The 22204-nt window shown below is 41.6% G+C and overlaps 1 protein-coding gene and 1 pseudogene across 3 annotated transcripts in view; both read left to right on the forward strand.

Annotated features, from left to right (window-relative positions):
* Window positions 1–447: 447 nt before the first annotated feature.
* Window positions 448–22204, forward strand: part of EGF (epidermal growth factor) — an 87901-nt gene continuing 66144 nt past the window's right edge. For all 3 annotated transcript variants that reach the window (XM_045187065.3, XM_045187075.3, XM_045187071.3), the window contains exon 1: window positions 448–1025. In XM_045187065.3, coding sequence (XP_045043000.2) covers window positions 911–1025 — 115 coding nt within the window. In that variant the 5' untranslated portion in view covers window positions 448–910. The remainder of the gene's footprint in view (window positions 1026–22204) is intronic.
* On the forward strand, window positions 13326–14222 carry LOC112320277 (polypyrimidine tract-binding protein 1-like; annotated as a pseudogene).

The raw sequence follows: 22204 nt of genomic DNA on the forward strand, positions 1-22204 counted from the left end.
GAAAAAAGATTACGCTCCAGGAATGAGCACCAGTGTTGACATTTCGTTCAAAGAATGAACTAAAGGTAAATTTTCTGTCGTATTGCTCAAGTGAACGATCAATTACTACAAGTCTGAATTATCAGCAGTGCTGCTCACCACTGACTATATATACAGCATGGTTTAACTTTGTCTCCATCCTTCAAGATACTAAAACGTAGCTAATACTCAGCAGGTACCTGCAGGACACCAGGAGCAACTCCACAGCCGCCCTAATTGCTCTCTCCCTGGTTCTGCCCAGAATATTTATGGTGAGTAGCCAGTTATCTCTTCTTTGGCAGCCGGCCTGCTTTCCTGTGGGGTGGAATTGCCCGCATTCGCATTTGCAAACAGAGGCTCACTCAAGTGTCACTAAAGGAAGAGGGGGTGGAGCCAAAAGGGCTTTAAAAAGGAAAGGGGAGTCATTCCACTTTTCAAAAAGAGAAACTGTGTTTGGGGAGGAATCGGATCTTCATATTTCTTCTTTCAGCTTCATCAAGGGTTGTGGTTGGAACTTTCCACCAATTCTTTCCTTTTTTTTTCTCCCTCAAGCCTTGACCGCTGCGCTCTCCGTCTGTCACAGTGGAGTTAGCCTCCAGAGCGTGCAGGTTAAATTGCGAAATGTGTCATCAGGATGTCAGGTATTTCTTACTGGTTTCCCAAAAACTTAGATAAAGAAATCTTTCCTAGAGTGTCCCTTTCAGGTCGCATTTGGACACTGTCTTGAGTTGAAGCGGAAGGAGGGAGAGGGCAACAGCAAAGAGCCCCGGAAAAAATGCTCCAGGGCTACAGGCCAAGCCCGGTGAGCGTGCCCGGGGTCCGACGTACGCACCTTGCCATGCTCCACCGAAGTCAAGTCATTTTCTATTGAAAGTTCAAGCCCACGAAGATCATGCTGTTCTACCTTGTCATTCTGTTGCCGGTAGTTTTTAAATTCAGTTTTGTTAGTCTCTCAGCACTCCAGCCCTGGAACTGTCCCTCGGGAAATGGGGATTCTGCTTGTGCGGGTAAGTAATTCCACTAAACGGAATTCATATCTTCTTGGAACTGCCCTCAGCTACCTGTTCATTTTGTCCTGTAAAGTTGGGCATTTTTTTCTGATTTGTCTTTGGGTGTGTATATTTGCTTAATTTTTGTTTTCTAATGTTTGTATAGTTTCTTACTGGCTGTTAGAGCTACTCCGCTACCGGCTATAAAAATTCTCGTGTCTCAGACTGTGTGGGGGTAAATGTGTTTCATGTTAAACTAGATAAACATTTCTTTTCATGTCTTTATTATGACATAAGGAGTAACTGAACACTTAGTTGATCAGCTTTTTATTGGAAACTGGGGGAACAGATGGTGTTTTTTTTTTAACTGTCTCTCTTTAAAGCATAAAGAAAAACACCCTCTAGTAACGGTGTATGAGAACTCCAAAGCTGCTAAAAAATCAGTGAAAAATGGATGAGAATTGGGAACAAATGTGATTCTATTCTGAAAGCCAAGCTACGCTTCACCTTAGACCTCCTGCCACCCGTCCCCCGCCCACTCTTCCCTTTCTGGAGCTCTGACCCTGCTCCAGGTTTTTAGTAACAGGTGCATTGTAACTTGGACAACTGCTAAGAAATGACAATATGCCACATGCCCCTCCCACATTAAGTGGCCTTTAATTCAGGAGAAGGGGGAATTTTTACTGAATGCAAAATAAATTTCTGCTTGAGGGCATTGCCTGAATAAACCTCTCTCTCTCTCTCTCTCTCTCTCTCTCTCACTTTTGATTCATTTTTATGGCAGTCGTTTCCATCTGTTACAGAGTGTGAACTGCCCTGACATTCCTTTCTTGTCATTTTGCCCTTTTGAGAAGGGATCTGGCTCTTGACAAGAGATAAACTGAGGAAATCATAGTAAAGTGTCCAGGAGAAAAATCTCTGGACGACAGCACAGAGCAGTGGGAGTAAAGAGGACAGTTCTGAGCTGGACTGCGGCGTTGGGCTCCTGCCCTGGCTCCTCATGAAGGAAGTTACCAGGGAGGAAGTCAGGTTCCCTTGCTCTGAATATGCAACTCTGTCCCCAGGCCATGCTCTAGATCTTGTCTAGTGTCTTACTGGCTGTTAGAGCTGGACCAGGTGAGCAGAACCCGAGGGTATCGGAAGAAAAGGCTAAATTCTCATGATCTCTATGACCACAGCACCAGAAACATTTCCACGTTTGTGTTACGTACGCAGTAAAGTCTTGCTGAATGAATGAAGAACCTTTCCTTGACCTGCTGCTCACAGAGTTTTAGAGAATAGCAACAAAAGGGAGTGACTAAAGACAAAAATGACCTCCCGAGCCTGTTGCTCAGCTGTTGGAAGCAGAAGTAAAAACTTTTGGATGCAGATGTGTCAAATGGACTGGAGCGTCCCTGGGTTGGATGAACTGTTCCGAGAGTAGGTGGCCAATGACTAGAATCAGGCACGGCCATTTGCATGGGACGTGAAGGGAGATGGGAGCCTGCCAAGGGGCAGAACTTGAGAGGGAAAAAAACCCCCATAGGAATGAACTTTTACACATAGCTTTAGAGTCTCTGGGAACAACCCAATTCCTGCTCGAAAGTGAGCTCGTGCTCCCCGCCATGACTGCCCATGGCTCAGAAGTGTTCTTGTGGGGCCAAATGCCCCAAGTAAACTTGAAGGCCAGGGCAGAGACAAGGAGTTAAGGGGACTGTGTCAGAGTGGCAGGAACACAGGTCTGAGAAGCAAATACATCTCATTTCAAATCCATGCTACCCACTTAATACTTGAGTTATGCTGAAATACTGCGGGGAATACAAACGCCTCCCCTTTCAGGATCGTGGCAGGGATCACATGAGACACCACGTGAAATGCCCCCAGCGAGGAGGCTAACAGGCTGTGCTCGGTAAATGTCCTCTTGGCTCCACGTCTTGGCTAACATTCTTTGATCACATCACACCCTGAGACGCTTCATTTGAGCAGTGCAATGACATGGCAGAGACCTCACGTGGTGTGGAATGTCTGGATGCCACTTTGTGACTCTGCCTCTTTGCTCCCTTGATCCTTGCATGTCACTGGTTTAAACCGCCTACTTTACACTCCGTGTCTCGTGTTAGCTGATAACTGCCTGGGTCATACCCCGTGCCCTTTGCATTTCAGAGGATAGTATTTCTCCTTTCTAAATAGATATGCCATCATCACCCCCTCCGCCATTAAGTTCTGCTTGCCTTATTTCTTGCCCTTGGCAGCAAGAGAGACTACCTCTGGCCAGCCTGACCCAGCAGAAAGAATGCTTTGTGGTGTGACAAGATTCAGGTAACTTTATGCAACGTTGTCACTCATGTGACTGCTAGCCGAATAAACCAAGCGATAACACAGAATTGGGTTTTCTTTTCATTACCTGCCCCGGCCCCCCACCACCCCCAGCCCTCCTGCTTTTTAAAAAAAATCAACTGAGTATTCTGCCAGCTTCTGTTTGAGCCACAGTAAGCAAGAAGAACAATAAAGAAAACTGCTGGCAAGTAGCTTCGGAACTAAGCCTATTTTGCCCTGGCACAGAAATATCAGTTGAAAAAAGGAACTGTTCCTGTTTGCTGTCTCTACCTGCATTATTTATATGAACTTTCTTTGTAAAATAAAGGGAGAAGGAGAAGTACAGGCCAAGCCTCAGAGAGTTGGCTGCAGGAGGGATTGTGGGGCACTAGGTTACCCAGCTGACAGGCTGCTGTGGTCCAGCACCTCCCCTGCGTCCTGGGACAATCCAGTACTGGAGGGGGGAAGGGAGGAGTGTTAATCCTCCAGGGTGGAACAGTGCCCTGATTGATCCCCTGGGGTGTGAAGCTGTAGCTTCCTGGTGAAGCAAAACAGGCATATGCTCCCTAGTTTATTAAGCTCCATGTTTCAGTCCCTTTGCTCCCCTTTCCTATTAATAATTAGTTAACTACTGACTGCAACACATCTGGGTCAGAGTCTCTTCTGGGGGTGGAATCCAGGCATCATTTCTTTGGTATCCTCCCTTGGTGATTCTGACGGGCATAATGGGCAGCCTCAGTTCAAGACCACTAAGTTCATACATGTAGAGTGCATAAAACAGAGCCTGGCTTGCAATAGCACTCAGGAAGCCTTAACTGCTGTTAGCATTTTTATCATTGTTAAAATAATTTTTATTGGTGGTAATTGTACGAGGATTTTCCACATGTGGCTTGGTTTCTTCTATAATAATTGAACTTTTTTTATACTTGGAAAATACCACATTGAAAAATCTGAGATAGTTTTACAATATTAAAAATTGTAGTCAAGATAATTTTAACATTCATAGCTTGTATTTTTATTACTAGAAGTAAAGTTTATTAAAAATGCAAAAACTTATCAAACTGACTTGAGTAAGTGGCCTCGCAGAACTGCGGCTCCACTGTTTGTCTTTCTGGGACATCAACTGATAGAAAATTCCACTGACTGCAGACTAAATGTGCTTGTAGATTTCTTACTAGTAATAATTTTATTTGACAACAACAGTGAAAACAAGACACTTGAATGTGATCATTTATATTTCATATGTATTTCACTTTATATTTGGAACCTATTTCTCTAAAGTTTTAAAGAGATGTGGAGAGCATATAAATAGTTCTTTAAATGAATTTCTATTTTGGACCTAGTTGGGGGTTTTCATATATATGACATTCAATTAGAAGTCAGAGGTGCGAATTCTTTGTGTTCAAAGCAGAACAAATAATTGATTGTTTCCCATCAAAATAAATGAACAAGTACTTTGGTTTAAAATTTGCCTTCATGAATATCCATTTGAAATAATTTCTTGTTTAGTATGAATGGTTTTTATTTTTATATTAGTAGTCTCCAAACTCCATTCCATCTATGAAAAATTAAAATATGGACATATGCTCTCAATGTGTGTTTATTTATCAGTTACATGTTACAAACATTACACTACACATAATATTTCTAATATTTTCTTTCCATTCAATAGTGAACCTTCTTACAGTCTGTAAGTGGTACACATCCTACTTGGGAGAGACTGTTCTAGAGAAATAATAAGATGATGGAATAAATGCTTTATCTTTCTTAGCTCTTAGCTCCTTTCACTTAGGCATGAAGACATAAGCAAAAGCATTGCTTTTTTTTTTCTTCTTTTTCCTAAGTAAGGGGGAGTTCTTCATAGTGAATGACTTTTCTCAGAGTGAATAATGGAAGAAACAAAATGTGCTGAGATCCTTTCACAAGCACCAGAAGGAGAGATCACAGTCCTAAAGATGGGCTGCAGTTTCAGAAATTCCAAGGCTGCATGGTGCTGGAGTCACCATGTCTTAGGATTTTAAAAGGAAAATGGTCTGTGCCTTCATACTGTATCCTGAGGAAACCCTGTGTGTCTCTCCTAAGACAGAGGATTTCTGGACATGGGAATGCTGATGTGGAAGGGGTGGCTCTTGTGTTCCTCCTGGCTCTTCCACAGAATTACTGACCTTCTGTGTGCCTTGCTTCCGCCCTATGCCATCCCTTCCCCGCACTTCCCAACCTCACGCTGACACCGCCCTGGTTTACTTCTCTAAAGAGCCAGTGTTATGAATCGTGAGGGGACAGACTTTAACTGAAAGTTTGGGGGAAAAAAAAAATCCTGGCCCCACCCTGATCCAGCACATCAAACAACTAAAACTATTTTTTCATTCTTGTTTTTAATTCACTTCTGTTCTTACATTTTAAGTGATTTTTCTCTGTGGGAAGACTTACCATCCATCTCTCTCAGGTGCCAGCCTTCTGCCTTCTTGGCTGACCTTGGTGAGGTTGACCTACACCGAGCCCTCTTTCCTGGACCCCCTTGATCTGTTGCGGATGACCTACACACATGCAGGACACTTTAGGTTCCTTCCTCCTCCTCCAATTCTGTTTTCCCGATCAGATTCTGGGCCTCCTTTTTCAATAAAAAAAAAGAAAACCTAAAAATTACAAAATAGCATACTGAAGTGTTTTAGTAAACAAAACATTGTTTCTTGGAAGAAAATTCTGTCCACTGGTTTTAAACCAAAGTTTTCTTTTTTCTCTCCACAATGGGAGAATGTTAATTTTGAGACAGAAGCAAAGCTTTTCGAAGGTAGGTCCCAGGTGTTGGGAAATCATCCGGAGGGAGGACACGTCCCTGTAAGCTCAGGCTATGAAGGAAGGCCGCAGTTAGGGAGCCATCTTCGGCCTCCTGCGCGCAAGTCAGAAGTGAGGCAGGACACTGGCGTCAAAATAGACTGTCATAGACCTGGTGTTGCCCAGAGGTTGTAAGGTATTCTCTGTATTGTTCTTTCCTGTTATATCCGTTCCTTAAAGACGGTCGTATTAAAAGTTGGAGATTGATCCTGTACTGAGGAAAATGAGGCCAGACCCATGTTTTAGATGAAATGGTACAAAGGATGGCAGGTGAGAGGGACCGTCTTCCAGAAGCACTGTGGTGTCACAGTGGTGTGGCCGGAGGTGGAGGAGGTCAGATGAGAACCACTGATGGGGAAGGTGAGAGAGGCAGAGTGTTCCTCAGTCAGTGGTCAACTACTTGGGGTATCAAATAGTTTGGACTGGGAATCACTCACTATATAACCTTTTTTTTATATTTGTCATTGACTTGGTAGTTTTCTTTGTACCAGTATATTTAGATTAATTTATATGTTGTCCCTAAATCCAGATAGTTAAAAAACCAGACATTAGCCTTCAGACTAAAGGTAACAAAAAGTTCTTACCTGGAGAATAAGTCTTCTAAAGTCTGTTCAACATTCTTAACCTTTTAGTCACTTTAATTATAGTGGAGAAAACTAGGAGAAGAAACTAGTAATTTTTCAATATGTGTAAGTTACCTGATCTAAGGTATCTCAGCAATTATTTTAATGAGGTAGTTTTTGTGAACTTGTTGTGAACAAAAAAAATCTAAAGACTCAATAACTAACCTCAACAGCTGGAAACTACTGCATTGGAGAGGTTTTTCAGAACGTCCAGGCTAGTTTTAAAGAAGGTACTTTCTTTCAAAGAATTTCTACATTCTCAAATTCTATGAAACAGCTTGATATTGACTTTAGTTTAGTTATTACTCCAAATTTGAGAAACTCTAGAACTAGGGAATAAAATGTTAGTTTAATTATGTTGTAGTGTTAGAATTAGAATTAATTTTAAGAAGGAACCAGGAACAACAGCAACAAAACAAAGATGAAAACCTTGACCATTGGAATGTAATTGTCCCCATTGTCAATTTCTTCCTTGCCCTCAAATCAATACTTTACCCAGAATGATAACACGCTCACCATGAAGGAAGTATTACTGGATTTCAGGTGAGCCAGGAATGCAGATTCATTTTGTACAGATTCTCTGTGAACATTAGTGTTAATAGTGGCTTTGCAGCAGACCTTTCCACTCCCGTCCCCAGCTGTCGCACTTGCTGGGGCCCACAAAAAGACTATGATGGAGATCCGGGCCTCGAAGAATTAGCAATGTTTTTGTCAACTGTAGAAAAAGAAAAAAGTTACGTCAAATAGAAGAGACATTTACACTTCTTGAAAGATCTCACTATATTTGAAAAGACATTTCTATTTTATTTTATATGGACAATGTTACTAACCTTTGACAGCAATTTTGGAATAATGCATGTGAATGTCTTTCTTTTGGAGTTTTCTTCCTTTACGTTGTCATTCAAAGATTGCCTTTGATGCTGGAAATTACTAATGTATAGAAAGTTCAGTCATTTAACTAAATATAAGGCAGACTCTTCTGCTCTCATCACCTTTGACCTTACTAAGCCTGGAGTTTGAATTGGTGTGTGAGTCTGTTCTCACTTATGACCTTGATTTTCTGATTCTCCCAAACTTGGCCAACCATACTAATGTCTCTCAGTGTCCAGGATTTCCAAGCATTTCCCAGGACACTTAGTACACTGGAATTTGTGTGAGTGTGAAGGCATTTGAGACCCAGCGGACTTCTGTGACAGTGACCCATGGTGTGCCCTGATTTGCAAACCCGCCTCTCAGTGGCAGGCGAGCAAAGGCCTTTCAGAGTAAAGACCCACCTTCCTCTTCCATTCAGAACAGCCTGGCATGGTGCTACAGACCAGCTTTGTGTGTAGGAAGTGGATTTCATCACGAGGTGGTTCTTTTCATGAGTAGATGGTCGCTAGGATACGGACAGCTCTAACAACGTCATGGCAGCTGCCTGTCCTTCAGCACATGGTCTATCAGTGGGGAAACAGTGTTTTATTTCGTTCACTTCGACACTCTTCTGGTTAAAATTTCTAACGCATGGAGAAGGATCTTTTTTCTTCCATAGATTCCATTCTTGTATAAACAGATCAGAGACAAAAGATCAACGAAACTCAACATTGTCATAATATGCGGCTGCTGACACCAATCCTGTGTATTTGGGGCATTTCCCTTATGAAATTTAAAAACATGCCCAGAGACGGAAGCTACCAGGGATCTTCTGGTGTTTTCTGCCTTCCTCCGAAGCACACAATTATTCTGTTGATTATAAATATTCAATACAAAGGAATTTAAACTCTCCTTGTTCAAGGAAGTTGTAACAGTTACTGTTATTAATGTGGATTGGCCCAGTATGTGGAAATACATGTCTTTTAGATTTAAGCACTATTGTTGAGAATTTAAAAAACTCCAAGTGGATCAAAGGCTTAGGTTTGAAAACAGATCTGAAAAATTGACTGAAACTTATATTTCTTGGTTATTCTTGGTTATTTCTTGGTTGAATTGTGGTAAAGTTTACATGTAAGAGGAAAAAAAGTTATATGACAAAAATTTCAGTCTAGAATCTCAGTACATTTAAAAAGCATCTGACAATATTCAAGAGAGAATGATAAGTGACTGTCTTTCAATATTGATATACAGAGGTGGGAAGAAGGAGGTTAATAAATAATACAAGGAAGGAAGGAAGGAAGGAAGGAAGGAAGGAAGGAAGGAAGGAAGGAGGAAGGAAGGAAGGAAAAACTGTGTTTCATGTACTTACAACTGTAAGTTGTAAACCTACATTTACCCACCCCTGTTTTATCTTCTGGAGCAGAAAGCTTTTAAACAGAAGCACACTGTGAATGGATGTCTTTCTGTAACATAAGCTATGTTGATGTATATGAAATGACCAGGTTTTACATCCAGCAGACAGGATGAAATGCCATTTTTGAAACAAAGGATAAATTTCAAATGGAATAAATTGTGGTTGGTGCTATACATAAATGGATTGATGTTGTCATGGGAAAAAGTGGGGCAGTTTTGGGCAAGTGGTTCTAATGTCACACTTGCTTGTTACTGTAACTTTGCATGAAAGGGTCCTCTCACCCTTAGTCAGTGCACTGTGCCTAGCAGGTTGTGCGAGGCCTCAGCGCTTGAAATTAATAAGGTCCAGTTATATGGCTGATATGAGTTACTGGCACTTACCTCGTGAGATTGTTATGAAGACTAAATACATTAATTCATATGAGGTGCTTAGAATCTTACCTGACACAGCGAGTTCCCAGTAAATATTAGCTATTACTCTCCACCAAATTCCATAAACTGAGACATTAAAAACACCTTTGCTTTTGTAAATTTTCTAACCCTACTTTGCAAAATTTCAATGATGCTTAGAGAAATCTAAAGTTCGTTTATTGGGATAAGTCAAGTCCTAACAATCATCTTACCCAGGGTGTTCTCTGTGACTTGTTATTACCTTTATTTATTTATTAATTATTGGGGGTGACATTGGTTAATATATTACATAGGTTTCAGATGTACTGTTATTATCCTTAATGATAGACTGTGGCACAAAGTCTTCAATTAATTATTTTTTCTAAGTAATTATTCTTGCCCTTTGTCACATTTGCTTTCAACATTTCTAGAAAATTATATGGCATAGTTTTTCTTGATATTTATATAGCTAAACACAGCTGGAGCACAGAATTCAGCACTGGTCAGGGTGGGATTAATGATAACAATGGAATTGAATTCAGAAAACATCTACACTCCAACAATTCTTAATTTTGGGGTTTTTTTTTGTCTATTTGTGTAGGAACTCTCAGAATGTGGTATTCATAGGCAAATACTTACTTGTTTGGCCTTTTAGTTTGAGCAACATCATTGTAAAATTAGTAAAAGGAGAAGATAATATGTTAATTACAAATATGACTCACACCAAATTTTGAACCTCTAAGAAATTTTTTACAGATTTAATCAATTTATTGATTTTTTTAGACTTCCTTCAAAGAGTTGAACTTTTAGTGTCTCTTCCAGGGGATAGTTTGCTTTGCATTGTAGGTTTTTTTCCTTTAGCAGAGCTCATATTGACCCTAGTGATTTGGCATTTGAAGTTTAGAGAAGCAGAGAGAAGGAAATATTTCACAGAAAATAGGAGTTAGGGTGAATAACATCTATTTATGAATTTACCATTATCTTAGGCTTCTTTCCAAAATGCCACCAACAAGGAGACCATCAAATTTGGTGAGACAGGCAGGATAGGAATTGACTTGATAAATGTTAGATTACAAAGGACCTTTAAGATCATCTGACCCAACTGCCTCATGTTACAGGTGAGGGGTTGAGATCCAGGGAGATGAAGTAAGTCATCAGGATCCTATAAGACCTAGAACTCAGGACCCTGGGCTCTTATTTTATAAAATTCACCACACACATGTCACCTCCTATGGTTGATTGTTGAAAGCCCACCCATGTAATGATTAGCCCTTTCTACTGAGAAGTATTAATAGTATTATGTTGGGAAAGTCTTGACTGCTGGAGGGATGGGTGTATAAGGGACTAAATAGTAATGGAAAAAATACAATAAATATTAAATAAAATACAAATAAAAGAAAGTCTGTTACTATATCTAGTTCTTTATGTTGAAAGCATCCTGTAAGTAGGATGGAGATTTCCATTTGCATAAATTATACCAATATATTAATTCAAGTCAATTAAATAAATTTTATTCGACAGGAATTAAGTGTTGGGATGGACACTGGTAACATCACTGACCCAGATGCCCATGGTTTCCTGGGGGGATGGGTGGGGCTCCCGGCTCAGAGGCCCAGGTGGGAGTGTGCTGCAGCTATCTGATGACTCACAAACCATGCAGCAGTTGGATTTAGCAAAACTAACTCTTACAAAATCCAAAAAGGGGCTTAAAACCCTTCTTTCAAAGGAACTAAAGATTGCAGCCAACCATGCAAGTCCAAGAGAACAGTAAGGGAGGGACAACACTGACGCTTCTCTTATTCCTAGAATAAGCTCTTTGTTGACTTATTGCGTAAGACGGAAAAACAATGTAAATCTCTCTAGAGTTGACAAAAAGACAGCTTTCAAAATGGACTTATGTTGATTGTTAGTAGTAATGAACCTCACAACAAGTTTAAAAATTGCCTCAAAATATTAGTTAAAGGTAATATGAAGCCACCAGGACAAGCAAGCTGTTGAAAAATAAATATTCAGAATGTGAAAACAACTTTTATGATTTTTACAGCTGTGTTCAAAGTTATTTAAGTTATTTAAATATTTTAATGATATTTAAGACTACATTACTATGATAAAAAGTTAGAAGGCTCTCTTGAGGCTTCTGACATTATAACAAAAATGGAAAAGCCTTGTGCTGTTAACAAAATATGTGTTCCTTTTGCTTCCTGCTACAGTCAACCATCGCCAAGAACATGTGGGAAACCACATGACAACAGATTAAAATGCGTTCTTTTGTTAGCAAATACTATTGAAAACTTCACAAAAAGCATTACTAAAATTTTCAAGAAAATAAGCATTAGAAAAATTACACAGCTGAATGAAAATAAAGGTGTTTTCTACCATATCTCAGCTTATAGTATTTTCTAAAACCTGAGTTAACATTAATGTGAAAATATTCTAAGCACTTGGCATGAGTTAATTTATTTAGTCTTCATAATAGTCCTATGAGATGAGTGCTGTATCATCTCCATGTTAAGGATGAAGAAACGGATGCACAGAGAGGTGAAGTAATGAGCTGAATGTATAGGGAAAGGGGAAAAAATGCCCCTTCCCTCCTCTGGTCATTTTGGCTGGTTGAAAAATCAAATTGACATGGGACAGATCTACAAGAGAAAATAAAATTTAATGGCATGTGCAGAGAAACCCTGCATACATGAGAGGTTTAGAGCCAGAAAGTTAAAATGGGATATGTGTGACATTCTGAGCTGGGATGGGGTAAGTCACCTTCAGAGGGTAATTGCAAGAAAATAAGAAGAGCAGCTGTTCAGTAATTAGTAGCTTGCCCTGCCATGTAGATAGGTCAGAGAAGGTTATTTATGATAATCTCTTATTATGGGCAAGGCCCCTAATTCAAATTCTTCTAGGTAGTTAAGAAGAGGCAGAGTTTCCTTTGAGCCTGCAGGGTTTCAGTTGCCTTTAGCTCAAAAATAATCTGCGTACCACAGAGGCACATCTTGGGGTGACTTGTCTGAACCCCTCCAGTCACTCAGCTAATAAGCAGTAAAGCCAGTAAAGAGTCAACATGGGTACACTCTGTGTCCAGTGCCGGTGATCTTAGCCACTCTCGTATATGCCTGTGACACTTTTTCATTAGCCAGTTTTAAAAAATGCATCAGAGAAGAAATTTCCTCCGTGGTCAATGACTTCTTTACATATTAACAAATGTATTATGAATGCAGCGGTGACGGGCCACTGCACTCACTGAAACGTCCACAGAAGGGCTCTCGGGGGAGCTCACATTGGGCCTAGAACGCAGCTGGCCGCAGTCTCACAGGGAAGCAGCGCAGGAAGGAAGTTGAAACTGGAACTGCACGAAGTGCGATGGGAGCTATTGCTGTCATCACTCCTATGAAAACAAGAATAGACTGGATTCTTCATAATACTTCATATGGGATGGGGAACAGGCATGAAAATATTTGTCCCACGTGCTTCCCACAGAGTATTTTGAACCAAAGCATTTAAGAGCGCAATCAAACACTACAGGGTTTTCTTTTTTAAAAAGCAGAAGCATTTCAATATTTTGGACCTTTTCTGTGATAACAAATAGGTATCACTAGTATGTTTTTCAAAAAATAAATAGAGCAACAGAACTCTCTCCCAGTTAAAGGTGACATTCTAACAGTGAGTAAGAAAGTGACTGCTGATTATGAGAAATTCGTGTGTGACGAGAACAGTTGGAAACAGATATAGGAAATTTTTCCATTGTTGTGAGATTAGGTTGTTTAACAAAGTCAACATATCATCTCTTAAAAACTCTCACATGTACAGTATTTTTTTTAAAAAACCCTGTAAATTGAATTTTCCAAACTATTTTTAAAACTTCCAAGTAGAGAATTTATGTCTTTTAATCTATTTTTAAAAAATATATAAAATATATAACGCTTGCTGCACACTCTGCATCAACTTTTCCAAGCTCACCAGCCTCAACTGTCAAGTGCAACAAGGACAAGAACAGGCTACATCAGCCCTCCGGTGACAGCCAGTTCTCGCTGGACCAGACCATGGCCTCCGCCTTCCGTGCACCTGGTGTAGTGTCAGCCTCTCCCTGTGCAGGAGCTGGGAGGAGTTTCCCTCCCACCTTTGCCATTCTTCAAGCTGCTCACCCCTCTGTTCCCAATGTGCAAGGGGCCCTGGCCCCTCTGGCCATCCCACCGGTGACAGCAGCCGATCGCCATCCCAGGCCTGGCAGGGGCTGCAAATTCTGTCCTGCTGGTCAGCAGCCTCAACCCCATGACAGTTACACCCCAAAACCTGTTTAGTCTTTTCAGTGTGCATGTTGATGTGCAGCAGGTGAAGATTTTGTTCAATAAGAAGGAGAATGCCTTGGTGCAGATGGCCAATGGGAGCCAGGCCCAGCTGGCCACGAACAACCTCACCAAGCACAATGTGCACGGGAAGCTGGTGTGCATCACGTTCTCCAAGCACCAGAACGTGCAGCTAAGGACTACGGGAACTCAGCCCTGCACTGCTTCAGAAAGCCAGGCTCCAAGAACTTCCAGAACATCTTCCTGTCCTCAGCCACCCTGTACCTCTGCAACATCCGCCCTCCCTATCTGAGGGTGACCAGAAGACCCTCTTCTATAGCTCCGGCAGTGCTGTCAAAGGGTTCAAGTTCTTCCATAGGGTCTGCTGGATGACGCCTATCCAGATGGGTTCAGTGGAGGAGGACGCCCTGGAGCTATGACCGGCACAACCACAGTCTGGGCGAGAACCACCACCTGCGGGTGTCCCTGTCCCAGTCCCCCATCTAGGCCCCACCACCAAGGACTGGCCTGCTGGAAGGTCCTGGTGACAGCTTTCATCATTCCAGAAAATAGCCACTTTAAAAGCAGCTGAAGTGACCTTAAAAGATCAGAGATTTTTTTTTTTTTAAGAGAAATCAGTTTACCTGTTTTTTAAAGAATTAAATCTTGGGGGGGAAAGGCAGAGAACTGTACTTGAACAACAATAAAATAAAAAAAAAAAAAATGAAATCTAATTCACCTTGCTCACCTGGGGAGTGAGGGTGCCAGGCTCAGTGAAGGCAATATGCCTGCTCCTCCCTGGCCCCACCTGCCTTCTGCAGCCTGTGGGGTAGGTGGTCCCAAACCTCCACTCCGCTTTCTGGTGCCTTAAAACCGACTGCTCTGGCAGAGCCTTCCCGCAGTAGCAAATGCTTATCGGTTTGGGGACTGAGCGGACAGCCTCCTGTAGGGATCATGTGCCTGGCATGGCAGGAATAGGGTCTGCTGACTTCCCGACCCTCTTTTTAATCAACTGTGTGATTTGCCCCACCCCTGGCTTGAGGTGCGCCTCCTGGGCCGAGATCCCTGAAGGTACGTCCCTGGAGCTTCCTCAGCTCGAAGCTTTGTTTCGTCATAAATCCCTGCGTCGTGCCTAGATGCAGTTGCAGACATCGGTGCCTAGCAACATTTCCAGTTGACTGCGTATTCTAATCTTCATTTATATGCAACGGAAATAGTTTAAGTAACTTTTTACTTAACAAGATGATAAAAATGGTTTGAGTGTAATCTAAATTCCCTCCTATATGACCTTGTATACTGTACTTTTAATTTTATTCCTTGTACTTAAGTTGCAGGGCAGGATCTAATTTCCAGGGCAGACTGGGGGGGGGGGGCACTGAGGAGCCAGGCTCTTCCTAGAGAGCCCCAGGCCTGAGGCCTCCAGGTGCTTTACACCTGTCTTCTCTCCAGGAGGACAAGGGCTCTTAAATTTTCAGGGTTTCTTTCCTCCTGCAAATTTGGGACCAGAGTTTTTTGTTTTGGGGGTGCTTATAAAGCTGGGACCCCTTAAGGTGCAACAACAGCCCGTGAGTTTAGCTGTCTCCTTCACCTCGTGTAGTCCTGCACTCCTGGGTCCCAGGGGCTTCCCTGTGCTCAGACCTCACGCTGGCCCACCCTGCTTCCCAGGGCCGGACCCCTGAGTGTTCGTGTTGGGGAAGGACAAGGGTGTAAATATGTATTATTTTTTATACCTGATGTAAGACATGAGGGGCAGGAGACACAGTTTTTTATGGTGACACAGATACATATTTTGATACCAGCAATTACAGGCTCAGCATTATAATGTGGAGCATGGCACATTCCACTGCCTGACCAACAGCTCGTGATGTGGAGAGAGATGAATGAAAGTGATTTTTAAAATAAATAAATAAATAAATAAATAAATAATATAATACCTTCTGGTTAGTTTGCATTTACCAATTAAAATCTAGGAAGATAGAAATTTGCTAGTCTAATTCACCAAAATTTGTGAATAATTGATGGATTTAGTTAAAAAGCATATTTTGTGATTTTTATGCATACAGCCAGTGAAGCATTTTTTCATTTGATGCAGATATAATTATAACTATGAAGTATCTTTGTTGTCTATGATGTCTATCAATCACTAAAAATATCAAAACATATGGAATTTTGATCAAATTTTTAAATTCCTATGTCAAATTCAATCTTTTCAGTAAATAGAAACTAATAAAACGGTAGGCATAATCTCAATTTTTGACATGCAGAGGGACTTTGGGGCTGTGGGACCTGTCCAACGGGACACGTCCAGCAGAGAGCAAAGAATATAGTAGCAAAACTCAGAAGACGGATTTCAGAGACGTGTGTGTGTGTGTGTGTGTGTGTGTGTGTGTCTGTACCACCTGGGAAACTAAGGCTGGCAAGAGTATTTTAGTCTGGTAGCAGTAGCCTTTAAATAAAATTGAGCGTAATTTATTCTGACAAGCTAAGTGATATTCAAACATGTTTACTTAAGATGAAAAATTCCTGATAGCACAGGAACCTTAAAACATGGCTCACTGTTCTTCCAAACTGCATTAATATAAGATTTTTAAAAAAGTTATGTGAACTGTGGTTTTAGCCAAGAGAAAGACACATAAATTAATGAGTTGGACTAGAATATCCAGAAGTGAACTTATGCAAATATGGTCACTTGATCTTTGATGAAGGTGCAAAAGCAATTCAGTGGAGAAAGGACAGTCTCTTCGGTTAATGGTGTTGGGTCAGTTAGGCATCCATGAGCAAAATGATGAACCCCAACCTGCACTGTGCACCTTATACAAAGATAGACTCAAAATGGATCATAGATCTAAATTTGTTGGGAACTGCCCTGCCTGGTTTCAGAGGCTGTAACCCACCATGGTTAAGGCTGAGTCAGAGTTGGGACTATAAGCCATTAAGGAGAAAAAGCTTATCTCCCTGGCAGGGGAGCCACCTCTGCCCACTTTACTTCACCTTGCTTGGCCCTGAGCTTGACCAGTTAGCCAATGACGGGTAAGATTCCTCAAGGGAGGAACGCCCTTAGACAGGCATGGTCACGAAAAAGGCCCACAGGGAAGGACTCAGGGGGCTATAGGAAAAGGATTTGCCCCTCGGCTTTGACATAGCCTGAGTCCTCATTCTGTCTGCAAGAAGTCTCCTAATCTCTTGGCTGCCTTACTTCCCTTGCCTGACTTAAGCCTGAAACAATGACAGAGGGCGGTGCAGTCCTGTGCTGGAAAGGGCAGATTCCCAGGGGAATCAGGCCTAAGAAAGAATGCATAAACCCCTGTGAAACCTGCTTTGTTTATACCCTCAGCTTAAATGATAAGGGTCCAGGCCTGAAATGAGTTTGTTTCCCAAAGTTTTATAGCCCTTTAACTGACAGTAAGGAGGAATAAGCCCTCAAAGTTCTCTATATGTTATCCATTATTTGACCCTTACTGCCTGAAAATGATTGATGAGCTTTACCTGTATTTCTGTGCAAATTGAACCCAATAAAAGCCCACTGAGGAAAAGGCTCTGGGCCCTTCTCCTTTGAGAGATCGGCCATCTTTCCTCCCCAAGCAGATCATGGCTTGGTAGACTTATTCTCATCCGTGGCAGACGGGGGGCTGCAATAAAGCTCCCCGACATAAAGCGAAGATGTAAAACTATAAAACTTTTAGAAGAAAACGTAAGAGGAATCTTTGTGTCCTGGGGTTAAGTAAAGGGTTCTTAGGAATGACACCAAAAGCATGATATAAACAAAAAATTGATAAATTGTACCTCGTGAAAATGAAAACTTTTGCTCTGCCAAAGGCAATGTCAGAGGATGAAAAGACAGCTGCATGTTGGGAGAAAACATTTGCAAATTACACATCTGATAAAGGACTTATAACCAAAATATAGCTTTAAAAAATCTTTTCAATTGCAACAACAAGAAAATAAGTAACCTACTTAAAAGTGGGCAAAGGACTGAGGCACATACTTCACGAAAGAGGATATACAGATGGTAAATAAGTCTATGAAAAGGTGCTGAACATCTTTAGCTGTGGTAGGCTGAATGTGGCCCCCAAATATGTCTGTGTCTTAGTTTCTGGAACCTGTCAATATTACCTTACATGGTAAAAGGGACTTCCCAAATGCCGTCTGAGATGGGATGATTATCCTGGATTATCTAGTTGGACCCTAAATGTCCTTATAAGAGGAAGGCCATAACATCAAAGGAGGAAGAAGGCGAGGGAAGCCGAGAGAGATTGGAAGATGATACGCTGCTGGTTTTGAAGATGGAGAAAGGGGCCATTAGTCAGGGAATACATTGAATTGGGATGCAATATATTATGGAATTAGATATAAAATTATCCAGGTGATGTAATTATAGGAATCCACTTAAGGGGACCCACTTTCTAATCAGTTCCTGGAACATGGTACAGAGAATCTGGCCTGATGGTGAGCACCGCTAGAGCAGGGTTTCCTGAATGGGATTCCTTGACACAGTTGAACTACGGGTCACTGAACAGTAAGAGCTTCAGGTGAATTCAATTTATGACAAGTAGCATGGTGTTGAAAAGTGAGAATCTGTACTAGAAAGACATGGCTTTAAACCTCCACTTTGTTATTATTGGTCATGTGACTATGGCAATCAACTGTTTAAACTTCAGTTTCTTCTTCTGTAAAGATGCTGAGAGCCCCTACCTCCTCTAGTTTACCCAGTGAAATGAAATAATGCTTTCCATGTGTGACCCCAGAGATAACACAAATGTTGGCTATCACTCTTCCAATGCTAGTCACCACCCACCTTCTTGGAGAATCAAAATGTGTAACAGCACATGAAATCCTCTGAGAAGTCCTGTTGAAAAAAACAATTGTGTAGAACCTGCCAGTCTCAGTTACTATCCTGAGAACGTGGGAGCAGGCCTCTCTTTAGGCTTGATAATGAGAATGCAGTTGATATGAGGGCCAGGTAGGGGCTATCTCAGCTTCAGATGACACATTTCTGCCACTCAGTCTCTAGGGTGGCAATCTTCATTCACAATTTTCAGGAAGCAAAATTGAGCCCCAGAGCGTGCTTTACAGAATTACGATTTAAATTTACATCTCCCCTTTCTGAATGTATTATTTCTGAACCACTTGGCATCTTTCTGTCTCACCTGCCCCGATTTCTGACGCTCATGAATAAACTGAGAAGGTTGCGATGGCCCAAAAGGGAGATGCGTGCCCTTTTAAGTATCATAACTGAAAAAAGAAATGAGGATAGTCTTTCTGAGTGAAACAAAGCTTTCCGCACTTCATAAAACCCACGCTGTCATTTATGCCAGCCCCTTCAGAGGTGGCAGTACGTGAACCCCTCAGGGCCTCCGGCAGGAGCAGTGTGAGGAGGCATCAGTCTTTCTGCCCACAGGTCCATCAGTTTAGGTCCATGTTTTTTCATGGGGTCATTGAATCCTGAAGATCCAGAGCTCCCTTTTCTTTCTTTCTTAAAAAAAATTTTTTTTTAAATCCTCACTAAGAATATATTGATTTTGGTGAGAGATGTGGAAGAGAAACATCCTCGGTTGTCTCTCTCACACCCCAACAAGGAATACGACCCGCAAACGAGGCATGTGGCCTGACCCGGAATCAAACCCACAACCTTTTGGTGTCCAGGATGATGCTCCGAAACTGAGCTACCTGGCCAGGGCCAGAGCTCCCTTTTCACTCTTTGTTCTGTGAGCCTTTAGTCTGTCTCCAGGTTTAGAGCAGGAACCTATGCTGGTCAGGGTAGGTGGCAGAGTTGGCCTGAGAGAAGACTAAGATTTCTTGTCAATCTGGTTGTCAGCATCATTTATGTGTTAACTAGTTCCCATGAGCCTTGGCCCCAAGGCCTGCAGAAGACAGTCCATTTCTTTTCCCGCTGACCTGTGTGGAGCCACTCCTGTAGACTCAGAGCAGATGACGAAGGGCCCGTTGTGAAATAGTCTGTGTCTGCCACCCGCTTTAGTCAAAGCCTGCTTTTTCGTAACTGAACTCTGAGCCATGCAGGCCCCGGTTCCTGGTAGTCACTAATAAAAATCCTCACCATGCTCAGGACATTCTGGGCTCCTGTGTAACTCCTGAAGATCCCCTCCCAATCCCCAGGTTGAGAAGTCAGAGGTTCCAATTGGTTTCTTGTGACCTGTTTGCTGTCTTTGGGGTTGTATTCCTTAGAAATGGCGTTTGATTTTCTATGCACTTTCCTCTCGAACTGCACCCAAAATAAATGCTGCAGGTTTTGACGTGGGAAAGTTTAGCTGTTCAAACATGCACACCCTGCTGACATTCAGATCCCCACACTTACCACACACCGTTGTTTATAGTCTTGGACAGGTCCCATAAGACACTAACCTATTTATCGTTTCCAGCGGCGGTACAGAACAGTGGTTATGTCACCAGGCCTAATTCACAGTCTTTCGTTTTCTTTTAGGTCATGTTACATTTCATGTCTGCAATGAGTGATACTCAGCCCAGGCCCTGGTTTACATAAAATGATGCAGAGAATATAGGAAAAATGAACAGTATTTTGAGGGAAGTGGAATTAAAATCCGTTACACAAAATGAAGATGGTAACATCTTGACATAAGACAACCCAGACCAAAGCAGGAAAGAGTACTGGATTGGGAGTTTGGTACCTGGGTTCTAATTCCAACTGTACCACTAACTAGCAGTGGGACTTTGGGAAATATTATTAAATTTTCTCATTTGAACTAGATTGATGATTTCCAAATTCACCAAAATGTGAGAATCACCTGGAGTGTATATTCAAAAGAATAGATTCTTAGCCCTCAGCCCAGACACACTGAACTGGACTCTCAAAGGAAGGGACCAGGGAAAGACACACACACACAGTGCCCTGCGGGGCTCCTCCGAGGAACCAATCTGGGGAAGCACTGAATGAGGTGATAACTAGGACCTCCTGTCCTAAGAGGCTATGATAAAGCCTAGAGGCTGTGATTCACAGTGAATAGGAAAAATCTGAGGATAAAATCTGTTCATTCATATTTGTTAGTATTTTACCAATGTTCTTTATTTGTCTTTTGAGAAGTTACTGAAGTTAATGCTATGGTTTGTGTTTTATGGCTCTAAGTATTCTCCAGATTTCTCCTTTCTCTTTTACTCACTGGCAGTCAAATCTGGCCTTTCCTGCTCCTGGGGTTACATTAAAGATAAGTGAGGTCGGCAGACGAAAGTCTGTTTTTGCTGTTGTTGTTATTGTTAGTAAAATAACTACCATGGGATGAACTCTGCTTTCATGAATTTGCTAGATCTGCTAGTGTCTTTGGCTTTGTTCCTTTTGGTAAAAGCCCAGGCAAATAGACAAATTACAATTATTTCTGCATTAGTTAATATGTTTATTTAAAAAATGTGAGCACCTATTATATACAAAGCATTATGCTATGTTCTGACTAAATGTTTAGATTATCTTTCCTTTCTCTCTTTTAACTGTTATTTTATTTTTTAAAAGATTTTATTTATTTATTTTTAGAGAGAGGGGACAGGAAAGAGAAAGAGAGGGAGAGAAATATCAACGTGTGGTTGCCTCTCATGTGTCCCCGACTTGGGGGGACCTGGCCCACACACCCAGACATGAGCCCTGACTGGGAATCAAAGGTACGACCCTTTGGTTTGAAGCTTGCACTCAGTCCACTGAGCTACACCAGCCAGGGCCTTTTCTCTCTCTCTTTTTTTTAACCTGGAAATCTCCCATTTAGTTATACTTTTAAATGCATAAAATATTTTCTTGCTCTCATCGATGTAGCAACATATTAGGAAGTTAATAATATATGTTGGGAATATTTATTTAGTTCATAGAGAATGTCTGATACACATTTCAAAGAGAGGACTCCACAGCAATCTGTGGCCTACAAATTAGCTTGGTCAAGGGTGCTTTTCCTGTTGCCTTCCCTTTCTCCGTGACACATTGCTATGGGAGAGAGGGGCTATGCCAACATTCTAGTCCATGGGTTCAAATCTCAACCATGGCACAAACCTTAGTGAGAACTTGGCTGTGGAAATAAGCAAAGATGAATCACATTTGTGTAGTGCTCCACAATTAATGATGTATTTTCACACCTGTAATTTTATTTATTTCCCTAATAATCCAATGATATAGGCAGGGGGTCCTGTGAGATGCCCAGAGGAGCTAATGGAGCCTGGACTGGAAACCAGCCTTCTGGCTCTCAGCCCAAGGCCCTTTCCGTTTCCTCTGTGATCCCTCTGATTCCACAGCTGAGGCAGCAATGCGGAACAGGCTCTCCTACACATCTGTGCAGGGCGTTTGTGTCAGGGAAAAGATATGAGAAGAGTGATCTGAGCTAATTCTCTCAGACATTTATGCCGGCATCTGTTTCAAACTCTAATAATCTTACGCTTCTTCCTTCTTCTTGTGTCTCTATTCTGACATGTCCTCTAAAATAGAGTCAATATTTTCTGACTGTAGAACACAATCCTTTAGTAAAATATTCTTAATCCATCATTTTGCTTAATACTTGGAAAG

The sequence above is a fragment of the Desmodus rotundus genome, chromosome 4 (genome assembly GCF_022682495.2).
Source record: "Desmodus rotundus isolate HL8 chromosome 4, HLdesRot8A.1, whole genome shotgun sequence".
Lineage (NCBI taxonomy): Eukaryota > Metazoa > Chordata > Mammalia > Chiroptera > Phyllostomidae > Desmodus > Desmodus rotundus.